Here is a 26,661-nt window from a genome sequence, read left to right on the forward strand (position 1 = left end):
AAATTGCATTTATAAAATTTAAAAAAAAACGGACGCGAAAAATTGATTAAAATAATTTTTAGTTGAAAAAATGAATAATTCGAATTTATTGAAGAAATCTAATATGATAGTATTAGGGGTTTGAGAGTTATATAAAAGGATCTGTGAAACCAAAACACAACATAGAATACAAATATTCGAAAATTTTGCCAAATTTTTTGAAAAATAATAATTTCGTCAAAAAATCGGAAAAAAAAATGAGAAAAAACTACTTTTTATATTTTAAAGTTGAATAACTTCGAAACGCGGGGGTAAATCAAAAAAATTAATAAGAGCTTTTTTGTAGAGCGGACAATTTTACAAAAGCCTTTTGGATGAACCATTAAAAAGATAAAAAATTCTAAACACAAATACACAATCATTCCCATACAAATCGTATGGGAAATAGAAATTTGCGATGCGGCGGTACTAAATGTTAACATTAATGGCTGAAACTTTTACAGTATTTTTTTCGTCATTTCCAACAATATTTTCAACAATGCTTTGAACAAAAAAAAAAAAAAAAATTTTGAATCAGTCTACTCTATACGCTCAATTTAATATGCCAACTAAATTATTTTATATTTATTAAATATAAACAAATCGTTAATAAAAATGAATTGATTACTACATATGTATTCTTTGAAAAAAATTTTCCAATAAGAAGATGTAAACAATTTTTTAAAAACTAATTACAAGGTCTTAAAAATAATACAAAAGTGGGTATTTTCATTGTAACGGGTGTGACACAGTTATTTCAATTTATGTTTCTGATGGCTTGTATACTACTCACTACTTAAAGTATTTAATAGCTTCAATATAAAATATATTTAGTTGTTAATAATTGATAACCTGTCTTCCGATGCACGTCTCAAACTCTTAAGATAAAATGTAACGGATGAGAGGTTAGAAAATCGATTCAGTATACTTTGATGACTTATGTATTGTAGATTTTTGAATGAAAAATCTTGGATATCGTATTCAATATGAAAGGAAATTTAATTACTTTTCCAGCAAATATATATTTCAAGGGAATGAATATAAACAATGTGGTTTTATAATTAAATTAAAAAATGTAACGGGTATGACATATTTTTGTTACGGGTGTGAAGCTAAGAGAAAAAATGTATTTTTAAATATAAATATAAAAGAAAAAATCAATAACTGCAAATTTCAAATATTTATGCACTTAAGTAGCACAAAAGTCTAAAATACACCAAAATATTAGGAGTATTTTTTGCACTCTCGTGATATACATTTTTAATATATAAAAAATTCAATTTTCTCGTATTATTATATAACTCCGCTGGTTAAAAAATTAAACCGATTTTCGGTATATAAATAGACCTAGTGGTATAAAAAATGAACTGCTTTTTGGTGAAAAATTATTCCTTAGAAATTGAAAAATACACAATAAATCTATGGATAAAATACACCATTTAAATTATTCTGATTTATAATGAACCAAAGTTAATTTTTTTACCTTAAATAGTTTGATGAATTAAAATGTACACTAATTCATATGAAATTAATTAAAATGAATTATTCTCCATCACAATATTGTCATGAGAAACTAATGATTAAGTATGAATTTGAGTGCCTAATTTAAGAACGAAACACATTCTGTGTACTGATTTTAGATAAAATTTCAATGAATTAATGATTTTTTTTTTCGATTTTAAAAATCAGTTTTTCAAAAATAATATTCTTTTTGTTGTTTTACATTCTTTTAGAAGCGCTTTTCTTATAATATAACGAATCGAAAAAAAACTAAGAATGCGGGATAATTAGGTTGATATAGTACTATTACAGTAAAATAACACTGGTCAACAAAATTTGACTTTTTTTCCACAGGGTTTTTGGGTTGTTGAACTCGAATCCACAATCATAAAAATTCTAGCCTTCGTTCTTGAAGTATAACTGTTATAAAAAACCTTTTTTTGCATTTCATAACGGTAATATTTCAAGAACGAAGACTAATAGCACTCTGATTGCGGATTCGAGTTTAGCAACCCAAAAACCTTCAGAAAAGTATATGTTGGTTCTTGCTGCAAAAAAAGTTTAATTTGGTTGGCCAGTGTTGTTTCTGATTCAAAGAATGCTACTTAAATTTTAAATATCTTGGACAGTAAAAGAGATATCGGAATGATTTAAACATTTTTTGAAAGAATAAAACCAGTTCTTATGGGCGCTGTTACAAATTAATTCATAATGAAATACCTACCCCACATTAAAACATAACCTCGAAAACAGCCAAAATGACGGTTTTTGACATTTTCTAACGGTAATATTTCAAAAACAGAGGCCAAAAACTACTAGAAAAGTATATTTTGGTTCTTGTGGCAAAAACCTTGTTGACCAATGTAATTAATCACTGTCTTCATTTAAATGGCGGCCATGGAAAAATATGGCGTCTCCCACTTAAGCAGTAAGGTGAATTTTATGTCCACAGGGTGTACTTCCTACACCAAAGAGAGTGTACAAAATATACCGTTTCGGTTGATTTGAGAATCAAATAATTCTATGCACCATTAATGGTGTATTATAAAAACAATTGAATATCAGCGTATTTTTTGCACGGAATCTTAAAAGAAATATTGAAATTTTGCACAGATAAATTTTTAAATTTTTAAAATTTAAATTTAAATTTTTTTTTTGATAAATACACCATTTTATTCAAATTTATCAATTTTAAACCAAAATTAATGAATTTACACCAACTTATACACCAATGTGCTAGGTACTTGAGAAGTAATTTATTAGGGTCCGTATCTCAGTACAACATCCAATAATTGAGTCGAGATTTTTTTTTGAACAAATAATTTCAATTTTGGATAAAAATTCGCGTCAACCATCAATAAAGCTTATGCTTGCTTTGAAAACTTTTCCCATTTTTTTCCGACTTCCAAAAAGGAGGAGGTATTCAATTCGTCTGTATTTTTTTTTTGTCTTTGTTACCTATAACTTTGGACTGAGTGAACCAATTTTGATAATTTTTTTTTGTATTGGAAAGCTGGTGGCTGCAGTGTGGTCCCATTTCAATTTCGTCCTATAGAAATTATGAGAAAAACCATAAAACCCAGTTTTGATCCATGGAAGTCGGTGTTGTTTTTTTTGATAAAAATGATTATTATTTAATTTTTAGATTAAGGCATATAAAAAAAATTAAACTAATGAAATGAAATTATTAAAGTAAAAAGTATAAGTACCTTTTTAAATACCATCATTAAATTTCTTATATTTTCACTTTCATTTTATGTCTATTGGTGGTCAACTTGCATGGTATTTCCCAATAGGAAATAACTAAACTACTAGACTCAATTAAGGTTTGAGATTAATAAAGATAAAAAGCGTTGCAAAAAATTGTCCATGTATCCAACCAAACAACCAAAGAGCTAATTTGATTTCATTAAAGTGTATCACAAACACATTAATTAAATTGAGTCTTTTTTTTTTAGCTTCGCTTGGTTTTTAGTTGGTATCAATGAAAGAAAAAACTTTATTTTTTTTAATTTCCATTCAAATCCAAATGACCCTTCAAGTCAAACAAAACTTCAACTAATAATAAATTAAAACAAAAACACTGTTAATTAAGACCACACACATGTTTGTATCTAAAGCTGTTGCATTATTTATGTGCATGTGTACACACTGCCCTTTGATAAAGGGAAAACTACGTAAATTGAGTTTAGAAAAATACTCACAATCTCTCATTAGCTCAGGGAAATTAGTCAAAATATGGGCATGAAATCGCATTTTTCGCGGGACAAAATTTTTTTCATGAAATGTGTTCGGGTGGTTGTCCTTATCACAAAAGTAAATTTGTTGGGATAATTGGAGGTTGGGAACAGCCGCCATCTTGGAAAAGAGATTGGTATCGTTTTTATTGAATAGCTCCATTGTTATTCATTTTAACAAAAAATGACAAAGGTAAGACTTATTAACAATAAAATTATCTAAGAAATGATATACAAAACAATTCTATGAGTTGATTAAATAAAATTTTATAGTTGGTCAAAGTGCGGGTTTGTATCGCAAGGTTGGGACAAAATGACATTTTTTCATATATCTGACGAACTTTTGACTTGTTTGGATAATTCTTCATGAATGAATTGTAGTACTTATAATTACCTATAAAATGAGCCCACAATCGTTATTGTCACCATCGTATTGTAGAAGTAATCTAACTCCGAAACTCTCCATGTACTAGTCAAAAGTAAGAAAAAAAGCTGTTTTTTTGCTAGTAGGCCGAGAAAATTTTGGGAGTACAGGTACAACCAAAATATAAGTACGCAGTTTTGCAGCCATACGCGTGTTAATGTCGATTTCAAAGGTCTGACAACTCTAATTTTGTGCTTTATACGGTTTTTGAGGGGTTAAATAACGTAAGTTTTCCAGTTAATGTGAATGGGCTAAATTTATACTATTTGAAATTATAAATATACAAGCTGATGCTCTATTATTTTTCCTAAATCTGGACACCTCAATCTCGGCTATGGGGTTAATAGAACTCACGATATAAGCTTTTTTAACTAACCATATCAGGCTTTTCAATTCAAATAAACAAACAAAAATCTAAACAAAAAAAGCTTCTAAAACATAATCGTATAAACGGCTTATATAGTTCTATTGGTCACATCCTCAAGATTGGGGTGTTCAGATTTAGGAAAAATAATAGAGCATCAGCTTGTATATTTATAATTTCAAATAGTATAAATTTAGCCCATTCACATTAACTGGAAAACTTACGTTATTTAACCCCTCAAAAACCGTATAAAGCACAAAATTAGAGTTGTCAGACCTTTGAAATCGACATTAACACGCGTATGGCTGCAAAACTGCGTACTTATATTTTGGTTGTACCTGTACTCCCAAAATTTTCTCGGCCTACTAGCAAAAAAACAGCTTTTTTTCTTACTTTTGACTAGTACATGGAGAGTTTCGGAGTTAGATTACTTCTACAATACGATGGTGACAATAACGATTGTGGGCTCATTTTATAGGTAATTATAAGTACTACAATTCATTCATGAAGAATTATCCAAACAAATCAAAAGTTCGTCAGATATATGAAAAAATGTCATTTTGTCCCAACCTTGCGATACAAACCCGCACTTTGACCAACTATAAAATTTTATTTAATCAACTCATGGAATTGTTTTGTATATCATATCTTAGATAATTTTATTGTTAATAAGTCTTACCTTTGTCATTTTTTGTTAAAATGAATAACAATGGAGCTATTCAATAAAAACGATACCAATCTCTTTTCCAAGATGGCGGCTGTTCCCAACCTCCAATTATCCCAACAAATTGACTTTTATGATAAGGACAACCACCCGAACACATTTCATGAAAAAAATTTTGTCCCGCGAAAAATGCGATTTAAATTACTAATTTCCCTGGGCTACATCTTTTATCCTTCGTTAATAATTAAAAATGATTTTACATTTGTCCTAGTTTCTAAATAAACTTAACTCACCTTAAAACAAATTTAACTTTTTTTTCGAGGTTAGTTCTGCATCTGACTGAATTGATGAAATGAAATCTGTTACAAATTTGTAACTAAAAAATTTAATTGAATTTAATAGAAAACATCTTTTCTAAAAAGAGAGCTACCAGCGATTACAAATTTTGAAAATAAAAAAAAAAAACATAAATATCATCCTGTTTTAGTTCCCCAAATATTGATAGAAAATTGTAGGACAATACAAGAGTGTGCTAACAAAAATATAATACACAATTTATTTGTATCAACCAAATAGCCCTCACCTTACTTTCTGGAGAGGAAACTAACAAGAAAAAAAAAAATGAAAAAACGAAAAAACTATTACAACACACAATTTTTCTAATGGTCATGATCGTAAACACGAATTCACATATACCCTATCCATCGTCATAATCGCCATCGCCGCTGTACATCGTCGTGTCGTGTCGTTTTCATCGTCATCGTGTCGTTGTTGTCGTCCTGGTCGTCCGTCGTAGTCATTCTCATCATTGATGTCCTTGTCCTCTACAGAAAAAAAAAAAAGAAAAAAACTATATAGATGGGTGGATAACAGCAAAGTGGTTTTAATACATTGTGTGAACCTTTAACTGTACCTTTGTGTGCCACTCTGGTTGCTCATCCGTCCGTCCTCAGTGCAAAAACCCATTGTATATTTATCCTTCGAAAACAATAGAATACCATTTCCGTCCTTTTAATGGGCGAAAATACTATACACCAGCCTTTATAACCTCTATGTTATAGCTCTTCTACACCTCCACACACACACCCTTTTCAGTTTGTTCATTAAAACTTCTGCATCACGCCATTACAAGGCAACATGAATTTTGTATCGTCTTCTTCTTTAGATATATACGACAACGAAGAGTAGGTAGGTAATATCCATTCAAGGACGAATAGTAGAAGAAGATAGAAGGAACTACATTTATATAATAAATGCGAATAAAGTTTAATCTTTTTCAAAAAAAATACATAGGTATATTTTTGTAAGGCCGAAATTCAATTTTTAAAAAAATGTTTTTCTCTTATTATGGAGATTGATTTAAGATTAGGTAGGAATGTGGGTCATTTATAAATGCAGACAGAATGTACATATAGTTGGACAAAATTTCTTTGATCAATTTGAAAGATATAGGAATTGATACAATTTCTTTTTTGTGATTGTTCTGAATAATGGCAGCAGACTTAATATGAATTTTCTCCTTCAAACTATTTTTACTCCTGGTTAAACAAATATGTACCTATTTAAAATAAACTTAAAATTCTTTGCTTCATTTTTTTGTACCTAGAAAATGTGAAAATTGAAATTGCATATACTACTATATACTATATACTACTATGCATATACTATATATACTAAAAAAATATTACGTATACGCCACAGTGACCAGATCAAATCGTTTGATTTTCAAAAAAAATTTCAAAATTTCATAAATTAGATGATATCAAAAGACTGTCAAGATTATTTAAGAAAAAAATATATTTGAATGAGGGAATATTTTTCATTATTTAAGCGGTAGAGGCAATTTTCTTACAATTTTGCATTTCAAACATAAAAATATTAATAATAAGATACACTCCTTTTCATCAGAATAGGTACACAACTATTCAAATGTTCAGTTTTCGTTTTTTCTCTACAGTGTATTAAAAATAATAATTTTTTGATGTCAAGTCATTGTTTAAGATGTTAGCAGAATCCACAAAAAAAAAATAATTCAAAACTCGTGGTTATTTTTCTTGTTTCTCTGAAGCAAAGCATTTTATATCAAAAAACTGAGTTAATTTTTTGTTTCATCAGAATAGGTACACATAAAGAATCATGTAAAAGTGGTACATGAAATGAATTTAAACTAAGTTCTTCTTAAAAATGTATTTTAATTATTTTATTATTTGTATAGTGGCCTTTTTATTCATACAAAAATAGCAAAACTGTCCAGGGATTGCATTGTTAAATATCTTTATGCAATCTATCTGAATCTCTTCCCTAAATTGTTAAACGGTGGGAAATATTTTTGTCTTAATATCGACGGTCACACATTTTATCGGTTAGGGCTAGCCATTTTCAAACATTTTCAACAAGATTCAGGTCTGTTTTCTATGACAGATAATGAAGTACTTCCTAATTTTGCACTTCCTCCCAATATTTTACAGATCATTTTTTGTGGGAAGAGGCGTGGTCCTGTTGAAAAATTCAGTATACTGGTTCACATATACTAGAGAATTAAGGAAAGTTTCTTGAATATGCATTTACAAATAATTGTGACCATTCTTAACGTTTGAAATTCATTATTTGTATTATCGTAGTAGATTACTTTCTTCCATGCCTTAACACTTCTTTTTTAACAATGAAGTTGGTCTCAAAATGATTTCTCTTTCGCAGAATGTTAAACTAATAGTTTAACTCACCAAGGACATCAAAATTAAATGTTCCTTGATCCAAAAATAACAAGAAATACCACTCAACTTTTCATGTGGCAAAGGATTTCAAAAACCTTAAACGCATACAATTCTGTTCTTGGTTTAGTGATGGTGTCTTTTCAAAATTCAGCCATTTGAGAACTGTGGGACTAATAATCATTCTTTTTACTGTCCTGAAATTACAAATAACAACTGTTTTTCATTTTTATTCTTGTCGTTAATCCACCAAAACTGGTAGCACATGTAAAAATTTACTCGCCTAAGAGTCTTTTTTTCCATTTTTGTTATACCACCATTCATGGTTTTTTTCTCCCAGAATGTTTGTAACTGAAGTCTGGATAGAGCATATTCACAATTCGCAATTTTTTTAACCATACCATTTCTGGTGGATCGTTTATTCTTTATTTTATTTATTAAGGTGTTTTCGCCAAAATTTAGCGATTTTAATGCACCCATGTTTTTCAAAATGGTAGTTTGATTATTAAATTACACTTAGGAAACTCCAGTTATTTGTTTTAATGGTAAATTTTCCCGAAATCCAAGAAAGCATTAAAGATAACAAGGGTGTACATATTCTGATGATGAACAAAATAAATTAATTTTTCTTCAAAAATACTTTACAAGAAAAACAATGGAAAAGTTATGGTCCATTTTGAAATAATTTTAGCCGTTGCTTTTCCTAACATCTTAAACTATCAAAAAATAATAAAACCTTGTAAGTTCACGTATACCACTATTGATCAATGAACATTTGAAAAGTTGTGGAAATGGTAACGGAGTTACGAATAACAGAGTTACGCGCGACAGAGTTACTGCCGTCAAAGTTACGCGAAACCGAAGTTACGAAAAACTAGAGTTACGAATTCTAAAGTTATGTTAAGCTATGACATGTGATTTTTGGGTTGGCAACAATTGCAACAACAGTTCACCACACCAAAATAACGTCTGTAAAAAAAAGGGGTGGTTTGGTTATTATTTTAATATAAATAATAACAAAGTGGGTATTACAAAATACGCTATGAATAATTATATTAATTAATAGAAAAAAAATACGTATTTGCAATATTAGTTGGACAAATAAGAAGTTAAATTCAATTATGTCCCCCAAACTTACATAAGTATACTGATGTTTTTTTTTTCTATTTCAACGTTTTTGCGATCTTCTCACAAAAACAAAACCATATATGTATTGTATATCTATACCTATCCAATCAAAATTTTACAAGATTAAATAGCACCCATTTTCGCTTTACTCATTTAGTTCTGACCAATGAGAAAAATGTTAATCTCTTGTTTGTATTTTCATAATTCCATGTCGTTCCTCGCAATTGTTGCCAACCCAAAAATCACATGTCATAGCTTAACATAACTTTAGATTTCGTAACTCTAATTTTTCGTAACTTCGGTTTCGCATAACTTTGACGCTCGTAACTCTGTCGCCCGTAACTCTGGTATTCGTAACTTCGTCGGTTTCCCTCTTAAACTATCAAAAAACAATAAAACCTTGTAAGTTCACGTACCACTATTGAGGACAAACGATCAATGAACATTTGAAAAGTTGTGTGCCTATTCTGATGAAAAGGAGTGTATATGTTTTTAAAAAACTTCTTATTTCTATCTGTAAAATTAAAATCAAGTAATTTGAGTGAAGCGTTTTTGAAAAATTTATCCTCAAATTCAGAATTTTAGCTGTCTTTTATTTTATTTTTCGTAATAAAATATAAATTTATCTTTTATATCTTAATATTTTATGTAAAAATATGCAAAATCTTCCCTTGTTCTCCTTTTAACTTAAAAAATATACACAGTCTTTGATATAATTTTATTATTGAAATTTAAAAATAATTTTTGAGATTTTTAACTTACTAGGTACTGTAGAACGGGTAATTTCGCTTGTTTTTTTTTTAGTTATTTTTTAAACAACAACTGTTAAAACTTAATTTGATCATTTTTTTTTTTCTCAACCTCTTATTTTTACAATGTAAAAGAGTATGTTTTCATGATGTGATTTCAAATTTCTTGATAACTTATTTTTTAATTTTTTTCATTTTATTGAAAAGTGAAGAAAAGCTGTCCAAAGAAAAGGCTTTTTGGGACCAATTATAGATTTAACTGTCTCTTCGAAAAAAAAACACCCTTTCACCTAAATTTTGTATTTTTGCTTTCTATCACAAATTCAAGGTTTTTTTTTGTTTTCACTAAAAAAAAAACACCTTTTTAACCATGATATTCTTAGATTCTAATCTCAAAAAGTAACATAAAAAACATACCCTTTCACATGAAAAAATTTATACATTTAGTTTATTCGTAATTCCCATGGTTTTATTGGACTTATCGTGGATTTTCCTTATTTCCCACAAAAAATAAACCCTTTCACCTAAATTATTTGTATAGACGGCTAAAATTCTTGGTTTCTGTTATAAATGAAACATTTGTTCCGATTTTCGTTGGTGTAACATTTTTTTCCTAGTTTTTGTGGTATTAGCTAATTCCGAATTTCATCATTTCTTTAAAAAAAAAAAACACCCTTTCACTCAATATAATTTAGTAGACTTTAAAGATTCTTAACTCTTATAAAAAACGAAACTTTTCATCAAGTTTGAAAAATTAATAAAATTTATGTCAGCTGTTATGATACCTTTCTCACACATAAAAAAAACACCCTTTCAACAAAAATATTTTTAGAAATTTATAACTTTTCTTAGAGCAATTGTATTGACTTTATTTTTATGTTATTATTATTAGATTCAGCCAATTACGCTAGCTTTAAAAAAATATTATTTTGAACGGCAACGCCATATACATGAGGGTGGTTCAAAAAAATCGAGTAGGTAGAAAATTTATTTTTACATATTCTTGTAGGATATTGAACGTTCTACATAAAAAACCTTAAACAGTTTTTTAAAAGATATTCGAGGTCCAAAATTTGAGAAAATCATCAACAAAATTTTTTTTTCTTAATTTTTTAACAAATTGAAGTATTATAATAGGTAATCATTAATTTTCATTAATCTAACAATTTGAAAGTTATTTGATGTTTAAAGGTATCTAGAAATCAGAAAAAAAGATTCGATGTTCCTGACTCATCTAATAGTTATTCCTTGAATAAAGAAAGGCATTTTACCAAATTCAAGCTCAAGCAAATCGACGAATTTTCAAACCGCTAACATACCTACTAAAAATACTATTATTTAACATAGTAATTTAGGTTTTCATTAAAACCGCGCGAAAATTGTATGGCACAAAATCAATATCAAAACATTCCTTGGGACTTTAACAAATTTTTAATTTGCTTTTGTATTCACTTTATCTAAACATAGCTCAAAGCTTTAAATTTTTAACTTGCATCTTAAAATATCTTATTTGTCAGAAAGAAAGAAAAAATTACTAAGAAAGAACAAATTTTCTTACCTTATAAAATTTTAAATCGTTTTTCTCTTGGATTAAATTATTTTTTTCTTCTCTATAAAAAAGAATCAATTATGCCTGACTTTGCTTATGAATATAGCTACTTTCCGAATATTTTATAATAGCCGTGTTTTTTCTTTACTTTTTTTTTCATTTTATCCATTTCCTCCCTATATTATTATAAGCAATTCCTTATAACCCATCTGCCCGTCTTAATTTGTTTCGTTCTCTCCTTTTAAGGCTCAATTTCATTTTTTTTTTCTCTAAAAATATACAAAAATACATGCTGCATAATACTTTGTGTGCCTCTGTCTAATAGATTTTTTTCTTCTTCTTATTTTCAGAGTCTTAAGTAAAAAGCAACATTGAACGCAAAAATATATTTTTGGGCAAGCTATAAAACTAAACGATAGAAAGTCTTAAAACGAAGCTGGAAAAGAAAAATAACAACAACAAAGTCTTGATGAACGAAATCTATACTATATAGGCAATAATATCACGAAAAAAAAAATCCCAAGCCGGAAGGACATTGGAAAAACGAAAAAAAAAAAAAATACAACAAAAATAAAAACAAAGCAAAACAAAACAGAAAAAAAAGGAAACGGAAGTGTAAAAAATTCCGGAAGGCATTTTTGTTTTTCCGAAAAAAAAGCTCCGAGGAATATGATGGCAACCAAAACAACAAACCACCTTTGAGTGTGAGAAGAAAAAGAAGAAGAAGCAAACAAAAAACAAACAAACACAAAAACCATGAAACAATCACCAACTTGCGGCTAATCTCCCCCAACCCCCCCTCAAAAACAAACATCATCACGTCTATAGAGAATATGAATACAAAGATGCGTGTCTCGGGGGAACTATTCGTTCCAATAGCAACCATCCATATCCTCATGATTCTAACAACCAAAGTTGCCTACGTGAGCGGTGATTGGCTTATGAATTGTGGCGATTGCAAATGTAAATGGAATTCCGGCAAGAAAACAGCCGATTGCAAAAATTTAAGCATCTCCAGTGTTCCGGAGAATCTCAGCTCTGAGTTACAGGTCCTTGATTTGTCACTCAATAAAATCTCCTATCTCGAGGAAAATGCCTTTTTGACAGCTGACTTGCAAAATCTCCATAAGCTTTTTATCAGAAATTGCTCAATGGAAAATTTAGATCCTTTATCTCTGAGATCTCTTGAAATTCTAATTGAGTTGGATTTGTCTAATAATCTTCTCCGGCGATTACAGGCAAATATTTTTGGCAGTTTGGTAAAAGTACGGGCTTTAGTCCTCAATGGTAACCTTCTCGAAGTTTTGGATGATGGAATCTTCCAAAATCTCAAGTACTTGCATAAAGTTGAACTTAAAGACAATAGAATAGTACAGGTGGGGACAGCGGTTTTTGTCAATGTTCCGCTGCTGTCACAAATCTACTTGAGTGGAAATCGCTTAAATTTTTTGCGAAAAGAGTCCTTTGAGAATCTTCAAAGACTTACGAGTTTGTCGCTGGAATTAAACCCTTGGAACTGCACCTGTGAGCTACAGATATTCCGTGACTTTGCCTTTCGACGGAATTTATACACCCCACCGACTTCGTGCTACTATCCCAGCCATTTGCGTGGGATGCTGTGGATAGAGGATCAGCCGGAGGCATTTGCCTGCAAGCCCAAGATAATCTATCCCTCGCGAGGCGCCTCAATTAATACTTCCAAAGAGAATGTGACACTGATTTGTCGAGTGCACGCTTCACCGAATACTCTTATCGCCTGGGACTACAACAAACAGATGTATACTAGTAGCAGTGGAAGTAGCAATGTTGGAAGTGTCAGCGGTGGTGGAGGAGGTGGTACAAATAATCCTGGTCGGGTGCACATTCAATTGCTTCGTGAGGAGCAAAATCCTGGCAAAGAATTCGGTCGCGATATATTCATCTCCCGTCTCACTATTCTCGGTGCTGAGAAGAGTGATGAAGGCATTTATACCTGTTTGGCGGAAAATGCCGGCGGCAAGGACGCCGTTCAGATGAGTCTTCTCGTGCAGAAGCAATCGCCAAAGGATTTGCTCTTGCAGAGCAATTTAATCATCGTGATTTGCTTAATGGCACTTGGGTTACTGTCCGCTTCCGTGTTTTTGGCCATGGTCACGTGTTGCATCTACAAGCGTTTCAAGGCGATAAATTTACAACAGCAGCACTTTCATAGTCATGGCGGTGGTGCTTTGGGCATGACAACGACAACAACGTCCACGGCGGCAGGCAGTGAGACATCAGTGGGTCAACATCATCTTCACCATCATCATTTGCATGGTGGCGATGGCCACTTGATTCACCAAAAAAAGGGTGGCGGTGGGGAGGGTGGTTATGTTGGTGGTGGATCGGCCTTGAGTCAACATCAGGTGACAAATGGGGATAAATATGCGGCAATTAAAATTATGGAGAATGGTGGGGTGGTGGGTGGTGGGACTAATGGCGGGGGTGGTTTGCATCATCATCATCAGCAACTGAAGCATCACATGATAAGCGATGATATGACAGACACGAAATTGGCTCATTCCGAGAAGATTTATCTGGAGAAAAGCATTGAAGGTAAGAGCACAGGTCCTTGATGGGTGTTTTTTTTTTTTTTTTGGTTCTTGTCCTAGCTATATATTTATTTTTTTTTGTTGGTTAGGGTGGTTTTTTGGTATTTTTTTTCAGTTTTTTTGATATTTGCGATTGTTTTTGTTATTTTTTTGTGAGGATTTTTTTGTGCGTGCTTGGAATTCCACGTTAAGGATTAATTAAAATTTCAAGAGACATGAGATTTGTCATCATGACAGAATGAGAGAAGCAAAAAAAAAAAATAGAGAGAAAAAAGGACAACCAGAGGGGGTACTCTAAAAAAATAAAAAAAAAAAAATATATAACAATTTATATGCAGAATATTGGTGTGGTTGTGATGACATTGCTATAGTTGGTTTGAGTTTAGAGGATTTTGGATTTTTTTATTTTTTTGGCAAGGATTATGGGGTTTTTTACGGTGTAAATCCTTCATAAGAAGATTATGATCTTTTTGTCTACTATAGTTTTTTTCCCTCGGTGGAGTGCCACGAGCATCCTATCTAACCATACGGATAGCAATTAAATGTTTAGATGGTGAAGGTGGTATAGTGAAATGGAATAAAATGCTTTCGTGTTGTGGTTACGGTTACGGATGATGACAATATTTCACGAGGTATACCATGGTTGTGGTGAATGTTTGAATGTATTTTTTGTATGTTGAAAATTTAATTAAATATTGTTCGTTTGTATTTGAATGACAAATATTGAAATTGAGATAAATGTTACTGCATATTGCATATGGGAAAAATCTTTTTGAACAGAGCTAACTGGTTTAGGAAAGTTTGAAAATTTATTTGCTGCAACTGGTCCAAGCTTAGGCAACCTTGGAACCAAATTTTAGATAAATGTTTTCTTCTAAATTCACAGTATTTAAAAAATAATTCTGAGTATGTTCTATACTCTAGAAATAAGAACAGTGAAACCCGCTTATTTTCACATGATTCAAACAAAAAAAAAATTGTGCATCCGATTGTTTAAGAAAAAAATATTAAAAGGAATTCTAATTATTCTCATTCTTTAATTTTGTTTACTATTTTAGACGCATTATGTCGGTTATATAGGATAAAATACGAAGATATCGTGAGGTTTCTGAACAAAAGTATTTTCATTTTTTTTTATTAGTGTATTGAAAAGTAAAAATCTGTAAGTTTTTTTAAGTCTAGAAATCAAAAAAAGGTTTAATTAAGAAATTTGACAGATACACGTCAAGTTATTTTATTTTTGTTTTCTAAAAACATAAAAATAATTTAAAGTAATTTTCTAAATTTTTAAATTTAATTTTTTTTAAACCTCAAAGACTTCCCATAATATAACATATAAGCAATGTAGCGTGGTCGAAAAAAAACTCAAAAAATAAAAACTGAGCGTGGCAACCCTATGCATTGACAGGATGTCGCTAGGTAACCCATGTGCAAACTGTAAAATAAAATAAAAAAATAAAATTGCATTACAAAAATAAATATTTATTGCAAGTGAAAAAACTTTGCAATAAACAAAAGTTTTTATTGAAACTGAAAAATATTTGCATTAAAAAAATTATTTATTGCATATAAAAAAAAAACTTGCATACAAAATTTTTTGTATTGAAAATAAAATTTTTATTGCAAATACAAATATTTTTCATTAAAAAAATTTTTAGCATTTTCTGCATTGAAATTAAAATGCACGACTGGGTCGCACGAACTTGCTCTTAGAGTTAAAGTTGCTTAAATTTTTAAGACTTTTTATATAGAAATTTGGAAAAAAAAAAATAAAATTCGTTTAAAAAAAAAAAAACAAAATAAAATCTGAAATCAAATTGCCCTCCAAAACAAGTATGTAGTTTTGATTGATATATTAAGATGCATTTTTAGAAAAAAAAATTTCAAAATCGTTCGAGCCGTTTTTTAAAAAAATTATTTTTTTATAAATAATTTTTTGGAAAAAAAGTTTTTAAATAAAATTGGTATGCCATTTTGTAGAAATCACTAATCAACATCTATAAACTAAATTTCAAAAAAATTCAATAGGTACATATATCGTTTTCGAAAATTTGATTTTTCAAAAAAAAAAATTTTCAAATTTTTTTTTTAAATTCAAAAATTATTTTTATGAAAATTATTATTTTTGGTTTATATTTAAATTATATAAATGCTTGTTCACAAAAAGTTTCGTTCAAATCGAATTAGCAGTTTCGGAGATAATCGGATTTGAAAAAAACGGTTCTATGGAAGGTACCATTAATAACACTGTGCAAGTTTTTTGAAAAATTTTTTTGAGACAGGTGCACAATTAACTGTTTCGCCCTATTTCGGACCCGAGAAATCGATTGGCGTCATTAGTTTTTCGATTTATCGGTACGACTTCGAACAAAATTTTTTTTGAAAGATTTTCAATTATTTGAGAATTTTCCGCTTTTTTTAGTCATTTTTCATCCAAAAACAATATTTATATTGTTAATAATTCTGTTCAAACGTTATTTGCTACCAGTAGAAAGACATTATAAACAATTTTGAACAATTTATTTGAAAATTTAGTGTTATTTTTTGAAAAAATTTGAAAAAATCGAAATTTTTTACATTGTTAATCGTTTTTTCGCTGTTTTTGTTCTCTTTTGCACAAATACATTGCATGTTTTCCATTAAAAATTAATTTAACTGTTAATTTTGTGTTGGTTAAACTTCGACAGTCTATCGATAGCATCGATAACCAAAAAATATCGAGTATATCGGTACTTCACAAAACTATCGATAGTTTCAATACTTCCAAATTACTTTACCACAAGATTACCGATATTATCGATAGTTTTTTCTCAAAACTATCGATACAATCGATAATGGAAACTATCGATATCTACCAAACACTATGTTAATTTGTTGTTTTTATCCAATGTCAAACGAAAACTCAACTTGTAGTTCAAATTGTGTTTAATTAATTTCAAAGCTTTCGATAATATCGGTAGCCTTGTGGTAAAATAATTTGGAAGTATTGAAACTATCGATAGTATTGTGAAGTATCGATATACTCGATATTTTTTTGTTATCAATGCTATCGATAGACTGTCGAAGTTTTACCAACGCTAAATTAACAGTTAAATTAATTTTTAATGGAAAACATGCCATGTATTTGTGCAAAAGAGAACAAAAACAGCGAAAAAACGATTAACAATGTAAAATATTTCGATTTTTTTAAATTTAAAAAAAAAAAAATCACTAAATTTTCAAATAAATTGTTCAAAATTGTTTATAATGTCTTTCTACTGGTAGTAAATAACGTTTGAGCAGAATTATTAGCAATATAAATATTGTTTTTGGTTGAAAAATGACTAAAAACAGTGGGAAACTCTCAAAATAATTGAAAAAACTTTCATAAAAAATTTTGTTCGAAGTCGTACCGATAAATCGAAAAACTAATGACGCCAATCGATTTCTCGGGTCCGAAATAGGGCGAAACAGTTATTCGCGCGCCTGTCAAGAATTTCGACTTGCACAGTGTAATGATTTTAAAAAAAATTTTTTTTGTCATTGAAAGATAGACCTTAGCTTAAAACTAACATTTGAATTTTTTAAACAAAATCGTTAGAGCCGTTTTCGAGATATTTCAATTTTACTAAAATCGGTATATGACAAGTACCGTTATTTTTGGTCCAAAAAAATTAATTCCAAAATCTACCCTGGAGAGTCGCCAAATGACGCTACATACCAAGTTTGACATCAATCGATCAATCCGTTTAGGCTGTAGCTTCGTTTACAGACAGACAGATTGACAGACAGACGGACTTCCGGGTTTTTTTTATTCATTTTTCAAAAACATAGAAAATTAAGTTCTCGAAAATTTTAGAAATTTTTTTGTGAAAATTTCATATTTTTATTATAAATTGTTAGGTATTTGTAAAAATTGTGTACAAAATTATTATTTTATACCTATGTATGTATTTAAAAAGGAAATTTCACAAAATTTCATTAAACTAAAAAAAATACTAAAAGGCTTTAAAAAATTGAATTTTTGATTTTTTTATTGATTTTTTCTTTTAAATCGGTTAAGTAATTTAAGAGAAAGTAAGAAATCCAGAAAAGTTTTGTATGAGAGTAATTTTTTTCCTATCTGTCTTTCTTCTTTAAATTATAAATGTCTACGTATTAAAGTGCATGTAGACTACAAAAAAGTCCTTAAAGTAGAGTTTTACGAAGAATTTCAATAATAAATGAAAAAATTGTCTTTATTCGATGTGAAAGAATCTGTCAAAAAATAAACAGTTAAAACATGACGTAAAGCTGACATGCAAACTGATTTGAATGCAGGACATGTCAACTTGTAACATGATACCTAATTAAATATGGCATAGCTGTGTCAAACTCTATTTTCTGTCTTGCTTAAAATAAAAACATTTAAGGCAAGCTGTCAGACCAACAAGTAGAAAGTAGCATGCTTAACCTCCTACACGAAAAACAAAAACAAGACATTTAAGCAAATGTTTTATGAAACAAAAAACCTAATCAAAATTCTCGAATCTGGGCATATCAGAGTTTAGTAGTTTGCTGGAGCATCGTTCTCGTATAAAGATTTTCCCTTGGGAGCGGAGAAGCAGAGAGAAAATTCAAAGACCCAAGTCAAAAGAACACAAAAAAAAACAACAAAAGAAAAATAAAAGAAAATTATTATAAAATGAAAACATTCTAATAAATCTTTACTTCTTCGTGCGGCACTATGAAATATTTACAAGCGTTGAACCATGGGGAGAATTTATTAATAAATTTTGTTCTCCACTTTTTTTTTTTTTTTGTATCGTATCCTTTGCGTCGTTTGGTAGTTATACTATGCACAGGTTTTGGCACTCATAATTCACGTAAGGTCCGCCTAAAATGGCGATAAATCAAAAAATAAATGAGCCATAAAGAAACAATTGGGACCCGCTCCGCCTCATGAGCCTATTGAGGTGTACAAAAACTGGCTAAAAGGTATGCTCTTCGAAATCCGACCTGAGCTGAAAAATGTATTGTATATGAATGTTTGGAAGAACTTTGAATTATCCATCCCAAAAAAAAAACCCAAATCATGAGAGTTGAGTTGGAGTCGAAAGAGCTTATAATAGAAAGAAGATGAAATTTCAGAAAAAAATAAATATAATAAAAGGACATAGAACAAGGACTATTCGAGGTGATAGGCAGAATTTATGGGTAATTGAAGAGCGCTATCAATTGTCAAAGAAGGTGAGTTTTATTGAGGAATTTTAATTGATCGAGTTGTTCGGAATGGCTTTTGACAACGGGACATGTATTTAATGGTGCTAATCTAGTGGCGCATTGATGTGGAATGGAGTGGTTTAGGTTAGTAGGCTTTCTCCATGGAATAAGTGATTATGTGCTGGCATACGAAATGACGTGACAAATTTAGAAAATTTATTACCAACATTAGAGAGAGAGAGGTAGAGAGGTGCTTTGGGGTGCACAAGAATGTGGTTACAAATCACAAATAGGGAAAGGGAAGGTATGTGGTAGTGCTTTATATTGTTGGCTTAAACTATGAAGAGTAAAGAGTTCTGGCTGAAAAGCACTTAGGGAGAGTTGATTGTGCTGATTTTAATTAATTATTACCAGAAGGATGGTTAATGGTTATCCACAAGGGACAAAAATGGGTTAGGTTTTGTCCTAATTGAAGAGTTGTGGTGTGTGGACATGAATAAGTATAAGTCAATACTAATGAGTGATTTAAGACCACAATAAACCTGAACTAAGTGTCCTTACTTAGGAAAAAAAATTGTATACTAACTAAATTTTATTGCCAGGGCATATAAATATTGAACAAAAACAAAATAAGGTTACAAAAATGAATACTGTTGAAAATTCTAAATTATTTTATTTTACCAAAGATAATGGTATAGTTTTTAACAAGTTAAAAGTAAGTTAAAAAAAAAACACTATAAATACTATAAGGAAGTAGTCATTTTTGCCGGATTATTACGATTAAAGTACACTATAAATTTAAATACATATAACAACCGTACATTTTTCACTTCAAAATGCACTAAATCAGCTTCTTTGACAATATTCATGGATTTAAAAAAAATATTTATTTTGGGCTTGGGTCAAATTAAGTGGAAAATCCAAGGATTGGTTTTTGCTAATTTACTTACACGTATTTTTTGTACATCAAACACAATATTGTCGAATATGCTTAAAATATGGGAAAATACCTGAGTTTTTCAGTCTTAAATCATTCAAGCTTTTAATGACTAAATGTTGACAAAAAAAAATATCACTGCTCTTAAGCAAATAAAATTTTGAATTTTTCGAAAATTGCAATTTTTCAACATGATACAATATTTTTTATAAAAAAAATGCCAGAAACTACAATTTATCAAAAACTGGTGACTATTTATTTTATTGAAAACACTCAAGAGCTTGCGTATAAGATTCAAATTGCTTTTAATTTATAACAATTTATTTAAAATTTTGGTAAATGTAAATTTTAACAAAATTTAAAAACAAAAATAACTTCTTAAATCAATTTGAACTCAAAAAAACTTATCAGCTCGATTTCTTTTAAGACAAAATTTTATAAGCCGTTAATAAAACTGATTATAAATAAATAAAGTCGGTGTGCTTTTTTTTTTTTAATTAATCAACATACAACACGAAAATTTCAATAAAATTTAATGCCAGTATTTGAAGATTTATTTTTCAAAAAAAAAAAAAAAAAAACTTTAAAAAACCTAATTTGAAAACAAAAATAGACTCATCAAAAGATATTTCTTAATTAAAACCTACCATCTGCAATTTTGTATCAAAATCGTACACCGAAAAAAAAAACAATATTAATTTAACATTTTTTAAATATCAAATTAACAATTTTTCAAAAATCAGCCAAAAATGCTCTATAAAATGTGTTTTATGATATTTTAAATGTTAAAACAATATTTTCATTATCAGGATGATATTTAAATGTCACATTTTTGAAATATTTTTTGATATTTTATTATCATTTTTTCATATCAATTTCTCATTCCAAATTATTGAAAAATATTATATAAAAAATTCTTAATGTTCACTAATTTAAAGGCGCTTTGTGTTTTTTCGAAGCAAAATGTATGATTTATTGAGAAAATTTGATCGGTAATAAGATCTTACTTCACATAGTTTGGGAGAAAATAACAAAACAATTATTATCACCTATAATAGAAAAAATAATATCACCACTATTTTGTAAAGAATATTCACTTGCAGAAATGTTTTGAAAAAAGAAAGAAAATACTTAAAATAATTATAAAATAATAAAAAAGAAAAAGAAAGAAATAGGTTTCATTATAATAAACTAAAACGTACAATCTAGTCAACATTGATATTTTAATTGTCAAATTGAAATTTTCACTATCCACTTAACCCTCTACTGCATACGAAGCCAAATATGGTTTTGTCTGTTTGAATGCACTTTTCTCTTCTGTATCACAAAAAAATGGTAAAGATTCAATACAATCCTCTTCTTTGTGTTTCTGAGAACCCATAGAGATAGTTTTTTTCGTGTGTCCGACACAAAATAAAGGTGTATTTTATAATCACAGGTGAGTTGATCAGTCGTGTACATTGAAATCGAAAGTGTAGAATATATTCATACTTTAAGTGTTAATTACTGCGTTTGTTTGGAAGGTAAAGTGGAATTAAAAATTTATTTTTGATCGATTGTCTAATTGTGTATGCTATGAACCAATTTTTATTGAAAAAAAATTATTGGCCAGGTCTTGGGAGGGCAAAAAGTACGGAAACCATATTTGGCTTCGTATGCTTAATGCAATGTAATGTAAATCTGCACAATTTGTTAAATTTTTTTGTTGGAAAATTTTGTTATTTTACATTGTTATTTTGCTATGAAGCTATGTTTTACTTCAGAAATGGAGCCCCTTCACTTTTAGAGACATTTTTCTCATGTTAACCCCATTTCCAGCGGCGTAACCATAAAAATTGTAGGGAGAGGGGGGCTCACCTATAATATTTTTCAATAATTTTACTACTTTTTAGTTTTTGTAAGATCTGGGAGTGGCTGAAAATGTTGGAGCAAGACTTACTTCGACAGTGGAAAGAATTTGAACCAGAAAAAATATATATAACGGAAAAAACAAATTGCTTTTCTCGGTTCCATGGCTTAAAATGAGCCAAATTTGAATTAATTCTTAACCTTTTGTAATGCAATGTATTTATTTTACTTTATTTTGTTTTTAAATGATAAATATTTATCTTTTGATATTTTTAATTGTATTCTTTACATAATCTGAATAAATAAAATTAATAAAATTTCTTATCCCTTAATGCATACGAAGCCAAATTTGGCTTATAAACAATTTTTTTAAACAAATTAATTTAAACAAATTTTTTTAATGAAAACCGTATTAAAACAATCCAAAGAACCCATGTAAAGCATTTTTTAATTTTTTCGTCCGCTAATATTAATTCATGCAGTAGAGGGTTAAATTTAAAAAAATGTCAAAATGATATTTTAATTGTCAAAGTGAAATTTTCACTATCCAACTAAAATTAAAATATGTCAAAATGATATGATAAAATATCAAAATTGATATTTTAATTGTTGGACGACTTTTGTCACTGAAAAATGTTAATTTGATAGCTGTTATTATCAAATTAGGAGGTGTAGGAGCCGTTTTTGAAAAAATTAAACTTTTCCGAAATTGGTACGTACTATGTAAACGCCGGTACCTACTTAGTGTTATTTTTTGTCCTAAAAAGTCAGTTCGCAATTAAAATAGCACGTTAACAATGTTAAATATAAGAAAACTCCTTGGATTAAATTTAAATCAAACATTGAATTTTTGTGTCCTTCTTCAAAGCAATATTATTCAAATGTAGTTCATCTTTGAAAAAAAAAAAAACATGTTTCAACTATATTGTTTTTTTTTCTCAGTGTAGGTACTAGATTTTTGGTATCTAAATTTTCTAAACGTAAATTAATGACTAACTTAAAATCACCTTTCAAGCACAGAAGAAATTTTTTCGAAAATCGTTTATAATTGAACTTCTTATTACAAACGACTAGTTCAACCTTAACAAATTTTTTAATCAAACGTTAGAATGCATTTTTCAATTTACTTCAAAATAGCATATGAACTATAATTTTGCATACATATTTTCTTTTTTCAAAAAAATGTTTATAAATATTTTTTTACGGCTCAAACGATTTTGAAAATTTATGTTGTTGTTGTTTTTTCCTTTGAAATAACATTAGTTCTATTTTTATTTTAAATCTAAGCTGAAATTAAAAAGGGTTATTGTAGATTTTTGGCTTTGAGCTTTAATTCAGCGTCAATTTCAATCAAAAATGGCTCTATTTTTAAAAACATGAATTTGAAAATTCTATGGTGTAACTACAACAAATTAATTGGCATACTGAAATTGGAGGTTTAAACAGTTTAAACAGATGTTTTTGCAAAAAAACCTTGTTTGATTTTATTTTTTTTTATCATTTATTTAAAAAAAATTATTTTTTTTAAATTTTCAAGTTTAAATTTAGTTTAGTTTCTAATTTTTAAGTTGGTTAACAAAAAAAAAAAAAGAAGAAATTTCAACTTTTTCTGGTCATCATACAATTAAAAAGAAGGTTGAATTATCTCAAGAACTTATGTTGTTCGGTTTTGATTTGAGGAGATAAGGTCTCATCCAAAATGATACTAATACCAAAATGAAAGTAAGTGGGTACATACTACATACGATTTTTGTTAACATTATTAACATTATTTCTGAGATTGTTTTTAGTTGAGAATAGGTATTCCATACGTCAGGGCACTTTCAACTTAGATATAACGACATTTAAATTGATTTTTTTCAACCAAGACCCATCTTAAACAAATCTTACCAACGGTTTAAAAAACTGTTTATATGCTGACTTTCAAACCAATAACCACCATAACCAAATTTAAAATTATTTTTTTAAGTTTAAAGAGTTAAATAAATTTATTGTCTAGACTAACCCACTCAAGTTGTATATTTTTATATCACAGATGGTTAAAAAAGAATTCAATTAAAATACCAAAAGATTCAATTTATTTTATATTTCAATGGATTTTGTTCACATCGAGTATCTGCCATTCTCAAATTCGATAACAAAAAAATTAAATACAAAAATTGTTGTATTGTATGAGTACAACCTTATACAAAATCCCTATATATTTTCCAACCTAAATAGTAAAAGTAGGCCATCTGGCACTCAAACTTTTCCAATTGTTGTGTGTTTTTTGCATGAATCCTTCCCCCCATCCTTATATTATTTCGAAAATAAAATAAACAACAATTTAATATTTTTTGTTTTAAATTTAATTCTCATTTCAGATTCTCTCCACATACCATCGCACACGGTCTACCTCCCACATGGCCCAAATATGTCCGAAATCAATCGTATAGCACCTTTGAAACGTCATCATCAAAATGCAGATGGTACCATCACAGCCGAATATCAGCCCGATTTATTACCCAACACCACCCACCATCAGCATTCATTTAATAATAAAAACAAAAGTCACAGCAACAACAGCCTCTACAGTCCACCAGGCGGCGGCGGCGGTGGCGGCGGCCCATGCCAAACAACAGCAACATCGACAGTAAATCACCAGAATTCATATGCTGACCAAATTCAGGATCATTATTCCCATCACCATCATCATCAGCTCCAGAATTCCAACATCTATCGTCCGCAATCACCGCCCTCGGCCCCATCATCCTTGACATCATCATCTGCAGTTACAACAATAAAACATCCACCAACCACTCAAGATGCCACTTCAACTTCAACCCACCCAACAACCAACGCCACCACCACCGCCCATTATGCAAATAACAGCAACACTGGCAATTTGGCCAAAAGTAAATACGACCATGTCAGTAGGTCCACAACGGACTATTTACAGTCCAGATATATGGACTTGATGCGAGAGATGTCGTGTATTCCGGCACCACCAGCATCCTCGTCGCCAAATGGGGGCTCCGACTCGCCCCCACCACCGCCAGCGCCACCCAACGACAAGTTGGCAAAACAACTGCTGCGTTATCCTTCAACTGGATCCTACCAGCGTCCCACCGTTAAAAAGAACACCAGTGTTCTAGACTACCGGAAACCCCCTCCACCGCCGCCATATTCAGCCAGCCATACTGGCGGCGGAACAACGACCGGATCCACAACTGTGCCGTTAAGACGAACTAGTGCTATACTGGGTAATAACAACAACGATGACGCCAACACCGAATCGGGGTCAGAACTGAATTGTGGCGAAACGACAACGACGACGACGAATATCTCCCGCCAGACAATTGTCACAACGTCACCTTCCCTTAACTTTTTGGCCAGCTACACCCCAAGGCGGCAATTACTCTGATAGGAGGAGGCCGGGCGCCGAGAGTTCCATCATTCTACCACATGGTTGATATAGAATGAAGGACCTCTTCGCAACCCAAAAACGGAACAAGAATTATATACAAAACACACACATAACTACCTACTACCCAAATGATGCAACAATATTATGTAGCAGAGTCCTTTATGCCTTCGCGCCAGACAGAGACAACAATGAGGTTAACACTTGGGGCGCAATACCGCATATATGCAGCATCCTAGGACCGTACACCGACAATGTGACCTCACCCGTATGCTGCTGCCGTATCTCTCTGGGCTAATCAATCAAAACCACCTCTCTCCTATATTTAAACATACACACACCGTTATGAGTTTGAGGAGTATTTTTGGTCTTGCATGAGTGTCCTGCGGTCATCACATTTGCCAACGAAGTTCGACTAAAAATAGAAGAAACGTGAGGTGCCGAAAAATTTCGGTTCGGTTTCCAGGTGTTGCCATTTGAATCGGATATACCTTCTAGTCATGTGGCTCTTTTCTTAAACAAAACAACTGCTATAAAAGGTATCAAGGATAAAAAGGATCATCAAGGATTTTTCTTCGGTATCGAGGGTACATGTATGCAAGAAAAATGATGGTCGACCGCATCGATGAATAATAATGAACTGAACGATAACGTTGCAGAAAAAGAAACCTCCTCCTTTTTTTGCCAAAAATACCATTAAAAAAGGACGAAGGGTCATAATATGAATGCAAATCGGTTTGAATAAAAGTCAAGTTAAAAAAAAAAAAAAAAAACGAAAAATCAGAACAAGAAAAAAGTTCGGGCAGAGCAAAGGTGTGATGGTAAAAATTTGTCGAGGTGAGATTTCTCATATTCCTCATCATTCAAGTGAGGTCGATGATGTAAATCAAACAAAAAGTCCTTAAATATCAAGATATGCGACTACTACAACGTGCCCAAGAGAGAAACGGACGAAGAAATTTTTGAATAATTTTTTTTTTTTTGAACTTTTGTGATAACGGGCTGGTTATGTTTTTTGAATTGAAATCCCATTATAATGGATTACAGAGAGAAGAGACTCAAGAGGGCAAGCAAAGAAAGAATCATGCTAATGTGGCATGAAAATTGTTTTCCAAGTCAAGAATTTCTATAGAAAATAAGACAAGCGAATTGAGTGGAAAAGGTTGAATTTTTTTTTTCTATTTTATGAGTGGCGGGCAGGAATAAGATAAATTTTATCATCCACCCAATTCAGAATGACAAATGAACTGTGAGGAATGTGAAAAAAAAAAACAGAAAAAAAAAAAAACAAAAAATGTTTGATTGTTTAAATCAATTTCGAAAATTTTTACCTTTTTTTTGTTGTTGTTGATAATTTGTTTTGTTTGAAATTATGAGT

General features: G+C 30.2%; 1 protein-coding gene across 1 annotated transcript in view; it reads left to right on the plus strand.

Annotated features, from left to right (window-relative positions):
* Positions 1–26,191, plus strand: part of LOC129908519 (uncharacterized) — a 97,589-nt gene extending 71,398 nt beyond the window's left edge. Inside the window, exons 2-3 of the mRNA XM_055985078.1 lie at positions 11,695–13,918; positions 24,244–26,191. Coding sequence (XP_055841053.1) covers positions 12,178–13,918; positions 24,244–25,283 — 2,781 coding nt within the window. The 5' untranslated portion in view covers positions 11,695–12,177 and the 3' untranslated portion in view covers positions 25,284–26,191. The remainder of the gene's footprint in view (positions 1–11,694; positions 13,919–24,243) is intronic.
* The last annotated feature ends 470 nt before the right edge of the window (positions 26,192–26,661 follow it).

Source organism: Episyrphus balteatus, chromosome 2, assembly GCF_945859705.1.
Source record: "Episyrphus balteatus chromosome 2, idEpiBalt1.1, whole genome shotgun sequence".
Lineage (NCBI taxonomy): Eukaryota > Metazoa > Arthropoda > Insecta > Diptera > Syrphidae > Episyrphus > Episyrphus balteatus.